Below are 7,683 nucleotides of genomic sequence, written 5' to 3' on the forward strand. Positions count from 1 at the left end.
ATACCGAACCTCACGACACTACTCAGGAGCATCCACAACCAACGAGTGACAACAAGAACGTTGACTGGGAGCTCCGCCATAGGAATTTGGGATGATTAGCGAGTTGGGGAGGCATCTTGTGTCGTCGAAGAGCAAAGATGAACCGGAACAACACCAAGAGCGCTAAGCTCACCGCAGCACAATGGCCACCTTGGGAGGGGCTTGAACATGCACAACAACATGGCCGACACCGGGGAACAACACCAAAGACGAACACCAGATGAATGGATGGATGACGGTGACTGGCTCGACGGAGAGACAAAATTCGATGATGGGATGTGAGGGCGTAGGTGAGTGGATTGAAGCATGGGTTTTCGCGATACCTTCAGGAAGGTTGAATGACGCCCACAGGCGCCATCATCGCAGGACTTTCGTCCAAAACCATAGCTGTACTGAACTCCACAGCAGCGCCTCCAAGAAGATGAAGCGGTGTCGGGAAGGCGTCGCCGTTGCTGCCGCTGGCAAGGAACCAGCGAAGAGATTTCTCCTGAAGACAGAGAGCCGAAGGTCAGAGGGAACTGCGGGCAGGGGCAGCAGTCCTCCATGCTAAACGCGGCTGACACGGGCACAAACTAGACGCAGCTGTAATGCCCAGCCGCGTAGGCGACCAGACCGAGGGCGTCGGAGCCTCATGGCCCGCCCGAGGCAGGGGAACCGCGACAATCCACCCAGCACCCATGAGCATGGATCTGAGGGAGGGGTGGTGGGGGCGACGGCAGACGCACACGCCACGCCAGCGGCGGCGCAGCCCAGCCTGGGTGGCTTAGAGCAACGGGCTGCGAACAACAGGACGCACGACACGCAGGAGGGGAGTTCTGCCGGAGCGAAGGGATGCGGCACACGGGCACAGAGGTAGAAGACCCCGAGCCAGCCTGATGACCACCGCGGTGGGGGCACGCACTGAACGAAGGGGTGCCACCCAGAGCGCACGTCGCGCAGCCGGTGCAGACGGAGCCGGGGAGAGCGGTGCAGATCGAGCGGAGGTGGTCGCGGCGCAAATGAATCTGGATCCGCGTGGGGCATCAACCTGAAGGCAGCCACACGCCGCAAAGGGCGCCCTCAGCCAGATCCAGCGAGCACCGAGGCGGATGAGTGGGGAGGACGGTCGGATCCGGGTAAGCGGAGAAGATGGCCGACATGGTGGGAGGTGGAGTGAGGAAAACGGGGGTGTTGTATGGCGAGCTTCGCTGGAGAGAGCGGATCCCGCCGCCGCTAGCCGGCGGCGACGAGGGGATGTGGGTGGGGAAGGGGCTTAGCCGCCGGCCGGTGAGGTGCCCGCCCGAGTCGCCTCAGGGAGACAACGCGGGGGGTGGGAAAAAATCTCCAGACTTGTTTTTTTGATGCCATGGCTTCTCCGAAATTTCTTTCGAATCTACTCCCTCTAAATACACATGTTATACAAATATAAAATGTTTTTGCAGTTTAACGCACGGCGCAGATTCAGGAAATACTGCTACTCTGTAATTCAATCCCCGTACGTTCTGTGGAGCGGCAGAGATGATGTCCGTTGCATTTAAAACGCCATCAAGGTATTGCACCGCACCACATCCACATGGACCACCACCTTAAACGTGCACTGTTATTTACGTGGGCTCTCACAGTGCAACGGACGGGTCAGCACGTCGTTGCCTGGCTGGTCGCCGGTATGGCAGTACTCCGAGTTTTTCTACGCTCCGTTTCACATTTTCTGGTACTGGTACGAAATTCAAACAACGAACTGCCCGCCCGTTCAGCGTGCATTCAATCACAGAGCCGTTGGTGATCCGTTGCGAAATTATTGGCTCCAGCAATCATAGCATTTATTTGCTGTTAGGATTTCGGTTTTAAACTTTTTTTTAGGGACATTAGCAAAAACCCTAGTACAAAGGAAAGTGTATGGCTCAGCAGTTTTTGTTGTCCCTTGTAGTATCTGACAATTCGAGATGCATTTCCATTTATGATGAATGTTTTCTCACTATTCAAGTTTTGCCATGGATGTATCGGTATTGGGCTGAATGGATAATTTGTGTTCTTCGAAATGGCCGGATTCTCAAGAATGAAAACCCCACTTTTAGTTAATGCAAAAGAACCCTAAAATAGGAGCTCAAGCTAGTTCTACGCAGAATAAAACATACTACCGTTCCTGCAAAAAATGATTTTGGAAACAACGACAAATATCATCTTTAAATGTCGTTATTCGGTCAGAATATGAATATATAGCACAAAGCAACACCCAAGCATGTAGGGAATGCAGATTGCTAGACAATGTCATCGCGATGCCATCATTTTGTAGACATGTGTTAGCTTCCCTTGCGATGCTTGTCTCGTGGGAGATTTGAAAAGAAAGAAACACGAGTGTTCCGAAACACACAACCCTTCATATAATAAATGTCGAACAATATTGCGGGAGAAGTTATTTAATATCGGGATAGCGGTGGCAAAATTTCATCTAGCGGATAACTTCGAAACAAGGATAAGTAAGAAGTGTAGGCTTTTATCTGAGCCTTCGGCTACGGCCTCAGGAACTCACGCTAAAAGGTTGTGCCGCAGCGCGACGACTTATACACATGACGCACGTTTTCACTACACAAGTCATCTTGGCATCGACCTGATGTCCATCAACTAGTGAAAAACAGTGTACTAAACATTTCTAGAAACATTTTTCTTAATTGGCAAGCATTTTATATAAAAATAAGACAAAAAACATAAGATTCGTTACCAGCTTGAGTTCTTAGTCGGCACATGGCGGGCTGTGCATAGCTCATATCTGACGCATGTCGAGCTGAATTCCAAGCATACATTAGTATAATACTCCCTCCATTCCATAATGTAGTGCCTATAGATTTTTATAAAAGTCAAATTTTGCCAACTTTGATCAAGTGTATAGAGAAAATTGTCTACATCTACAATACCAAACATGTATATTCTGAAAATATAACTCACGATGTATCCAATGAGGTGCATTTGGTATTCTAGATATACCTACTTTTCTCTATATACATGGTCAAAATTTGTAATGTTTGACTTCTGTAAAAATCTATAGGCACTACATTATGAAACGGAGGGAGTAAGTAACTGTTTGACCAAGGTTTTTATCCGGATGATATTTCTACTAGCAGCACGAATGGCCCGTGCAAAAGATGCGCAATGGCTCTGTACATTCGCAGGAAGGCGATGGAAGCCACATTGACCGTGACCGGCGAGGTCAGGTCAGCAGTCACCGGCGACGTCAGTTTCCCGCACATCCCGCGGCGGCGGCTGCCCGCGCTTCCGCCAGTTGGATGCTTCCCGGAGGCCGCCGGCGCACGTCGCGGCCGAGCCGAGAAGGCCCCGGCATCACCATCGAAACGGCCCAGTCAAACCCAGACCGCGCGACCCAGGCCCTGTTCCCTCGCTGAGAGAGCCCAACCACTAGTTGACAAAGTCCACCTCCCGTAAGCTAGCCGCCTAGACTAGACTCGCTCCCCCCCTTCAAATACCGTGCCACCACAGGCGGCCTCCTCCATTGCTTCTCTTCTCCTCTCTTCTTCCTCTCTCCGTTGCCAGAGCGCCGTCAGCCATCGTCGCCGGGAAACGGGAGTCACTTTGTTGCTGAGACTTGAGACGGGCAGAATGTCTTCTTCGCCTCCGGCGTCGACGGTGTCGGACGCGGCGGCGGCGGCGGGGCCGCCGTCGCAGCTGGCCATCAGCAACGGGGTGCTGCTGGCGGCGGTGATCTTCCTCTTCATGGTCGTCGTCTTCGTCTTCCTCCTCTACCTCTACGCCAAGCGCTTCCTGGGGGCCAACCCCATGCTCAACGGCGCCGGGACGGCCTCCTCGCGCTTCATCTTCGTCGGCGACTCCCCGTTCCCGCGCCGCGGCCTGCCGGCCTCCGTGCTCCGGACCCTCCCCGTGGCCGTATACGGCAGCGGCGCCTCGCCCAAGACGCCCGGCGGCGGGAGGAGGAGCAGCCGCGACGCGCTCGAGTGCGCGGTGTGCCTCTCGGAGGTGGCCGACGGCGAGAAGGTGCGGACGCTGCCCAAGTGCGGCCACCGCTTCCACGTCGACTGCATCGACATGTGGTTCCACTCCCACGACACCTGCCCGCTCTGCCGCGCCCCCGTCGGCGCCGACGCCGAGCCCGCCGCCGAGGGGCTCCCCCGCGTGCCGCGCGAGGACCACGCCACGCCGGAGTTCCCCATGTTCCCCACCAACGTCCTCTTCTGGGGCACCCACGACGACGTCTCCAACGGCGGCCTCGGAGGGATGCCGCCCCCGCCTGCCCCGGCGCCCCCGATCGCCGCCGCCTCCACCAGCTCCTCGGCCTCCGGGCGCAGGAAGGAGAACCTGGTGATCGACATCCCCACCCGGGCAATGGCGGTGGGCGCCGCGTCGTCCCCCGCGACGCCGCTGCCGGCGAGCGACCTGCGGTCCCCCATGTCCGCCCGGCTCCGCTCGCTGCGCCGGCTCCTGAGCAGGGGCAAGCAGGCCGTGGTGGGCGCGTCCTCCTCCAGCCCGCGCGGCCGCGGCGACATCGAGCAGGGCCTCGCCGGACGCCCGCCGAAGACGCCCAAGACACCTCCGGCGTCGAACTGATCCGAAAACTACATAGCTCTCTGGCGCATTGGCTCGCCTCGCCGATCACCGGAGAGTCTATACATACATGTGTTCATTCTTTCATCTTCTCCCCTTTAATTCTCTTTTCTTCTTCTCTTTTCCGCCAAGGATTTTGGCCAGAAATTCTGATGTAAACAAAAAGATGTTTGGCATTGGTGTCACTGATTGGTTATTGATGTCGATGGATCATTGATGAAATTGATTGGCTTTGTTCATAGTACAATGTTGATGAGATTGCTCTTCTACTTCTCTGGAGACCAGTGAGATGAATGTGTTTGAGTTGAACTCTGCTTCTTCATGCCTCACCAGCAGCACATTGCCACATTCATCCACCAGCTCCAAAGAAAAGTCACCTTGTCTGTGACTGACTGTACTTGTGATTAGATAACAAATTATTACGACCGAGTTAAGAAGTAGTAGTTCCGCAGCTGGAAGGAGACAATGCGATCCCTGAAGTCAGTCATGAACCGCATCAGCGAGGGAGAAAAGGAGGAGCAAAGCAAGGGCACACCAAATGCGCCTGCGCCTAACTGACAAAGGCCCGGCCTATCTTGAAATGCCGCGTGAGGAAAGCACCTCAACCCGGCACTGCAGCTGGGAGCTGGCCAGCGGCCTCACGAGTTCCAGTGCCTTGAAGCGTCGCCTCGTCCAAGTCTTAAAAAATTCGAAATTCCGAACCAGTTTGCTTCCAGGCTCCAAGTACTGGCAAAGAAGAAAGTTTACCGGTAGTAGTCTGTCGTTTCGAAGTCGCTTCCGTCGAAGAAATTCTTCTTCTTTACCCGTTTGTTTCAGCTTTGCCGGTCGAACACGCCACGGCGACCCGTGTGTTGACACAGGGGACGCGCAGGGGTACAAAACTTTGACTTCACTTAATCAAATCACACGGTATATCCTGCTTATGTTTTTTTACTTGTTTATGAACCTCTTCCTTTTCTAAGGCAAGTTGCACTTGAGGAAGGATGAACTAGTACTACATGCATGTAGTATTACTGCCGAGCATGCCTCTTTCCGGGCAACAAGCACGTATATCCTGTTTTCACTCGCCATTCTCTTTATTTTATAGTACATTTTTTTTCTCCTTAATACAAGTTGCCCTAACTTGTCTACGAAGTAGTAGTAGTGCACATTCAGGCGTTACTGCCCTGCATTTCGCGGCAAGGAGAACCCGGTCTATCTATCTATCAATTAAACATGTGCTGTATATCTACGTCGTCATTGTATATGCAGTTTTAATGGAGTACTGCTCGGGATGATTGTGTGGTTAAGTCGTGCGATCTAATCTCTTGGAATGATGAGGGATGCGATTTAGTCGTATGTATCGCGCGCAGTCATCGTGGATTCGTGGCATCTCATCATCAGGTCCGGCATCACTTTCTGAAGCTTCCTTGCCGTTTCTACGTAGAGTACGTGCTTGCTTGCTCTGTCGTGTGTACGCACGTAGTCCTCCCCCTCCCCTCATCGATCCCCAAGTGGATAACCTACGTGTGAGCCGCGTATAATAATACGTACTGGAGTAATCTGTCTTAGCCAGATTGACATCCGATACATTTTGCCACGTTCGCTATGATTAGCTGCCGATGATTAGTTTTGGGTTGGAGAAGACGCGAGGGAATCTGGAAGGCTAGGGGGCAGCCGGTCGGAGTTGCCGGCACGAAAATGTGCGAGAGGATCAGAGCAGAGGGGCCGGGTCAGGTGTAGCAGTAGTGTGTGGTGCAACTGTATCTCATGACTCAGCAGGCGTGCGTGGGGATGCGGTTGCGAGATCAATTCCTCGGGTCCGGGTGGTGGCGGTGGGCACGCGCGATGCCGGTCCCCGGCGGCGTGGGCGTGCCCGCCTGCGCCCGCGCCGGCGTCGCTCCCTCGTGGCTCGTGGGGGACGTGTGCGGCAAGCGAGGAGTTGGGGTTGGACCCCGGCGCGCGCGTAGGGCAGGCAGCAGCAACGGCTCGATCAGTCGAGCGATCAATCGGTCGAGGTCAGTGCGGCGCGGCACGTCCGTTGGTAGTGGTATGGGACGGACGGATCGTAGGCGCGGGGCACGCACGAGCCTCCTACACGTACCGACGCGAGCAACAGTGCGCGCGCGAGCGAGCGAGGAGGCGGTGGCGCCGGTGGGGTGCGTGAGACTCGCGCCAGACCGCGCGCGGATCGGGAGGAACAGATCCCGGTTTCCGCTGCCGTGGGAGCACCGCGGAGGGGAGGGGGGCCGTGCCGCCATGCGTGCCGTGGCGTGCGCGCCTGGAGTGTTCATTGGATCCCGCCCTGCGCGCGTGACGCGAGGAGGCGGGCCCGGGGCCTGGGGACGACGGCTTCGTCATGGGCCATGTGTTGTGCTCCCGACCTGACTCTCACGCACGGATGTTATGGCCCTATCATCATCACCGAGAGATTAGAGAGGGCGCAGTGGGCTTCGGTTTTAGAGAGGGCACAGTGGGCTGCGGGAAATGTGAGCAAAAAAAAAAATTTGGGAGGAAAAGAATACCAATTATATCAGATGCATGTGATAACAAATATAAACGTACCGTGCATCTGATGGTGTTTCAAACATCGTGAATAATTTCCAAGTCATCTAACAGAACTATGGCTAATAACAATGAACCTTTCATGTCCATACTCCCGGTTAGGCCGAAAGGTTTAAATTTCATAACATCATCTAATAAATTTAAATGTACGCAAAAGTCTGTACAATCAAGAACATGTTTAGATGGAAGATATTTACATCTTTCTTGCATAACATAATAATAGAATGAGTGTGTTATGACTGTAGATAAACACACATCCGTAGATTTTGGCTGTCACTTAAATGTTATTCCTGAAGTACTATCAGCAGCTTGCAAAGTGGAATGACAGACCTGAGGCCCTCAAATGGCAAAAACTACTTTGTACATAAAATATATTCTCACTCTCCAGTCCAGTCTAAACTCTTTCTGAAATATATATATATATATATATATATATATATATATATATATATATATATATATATATATATATATATATATACTTTTTGAACAGATGGATGTCATATCAGACGGAAAAAGTAAAATGCTATCACGGAGTGTTTGGAGGAA

The 7,683-nt window shown here is 53.3% G+C and overlaps 1 protein-coding gene across 1 annotated transcript; it reads left to right on the top strand.

Annotated features, from left to right (window-relative positions):
- The first annotated feature begins 3,504 nt into the window (after window positions 1-3,504).
- Window positions 3,505-4,829, top strand: LOC123157042 (RING-H2 finger protein ATL3). The gene has a single exon (XM_044575272.1). The coding sequence runs from the start codon at window positions 3,631-3,633 to the stop codon at window positions 4,591-4,593; it is 963 nt and encodes a 320-aa protein (XP_044431207.1). The 5' UTR covers window positions 3,505-3,630; the 3' UTR covers window positions 4,594-4,829.
- The last annotated feature ends 2,854 nt before the right edge of the window (window positions 4,830-7,683 follow it).

This window comes from Triticum aestivum, chromosome 7B, assembly GCF_018294505.1.
Source record: "Triticum aestivum cultivar Chinese Spring chromosome 7B, IWGSC CS RefSeq v2.1, whole genome shotgun sequence".
NCBI classification, from domain to species: Eukaryota; Viridiplantae; Streptophyta; class Magnoliopsida; order Poales; family Poaceae; genus Triticum; species Triticum aestivum.

Excerpts from the sequence above, each read along its gene's own strand:
- LOC123157042 (XM_044575272.1), top strand. The coding sequence starts at position 3,631 with ATGTCTTCTTCGCCTCCGGCGTCGACGGTGTCGGACGCGGCGGCGGCG.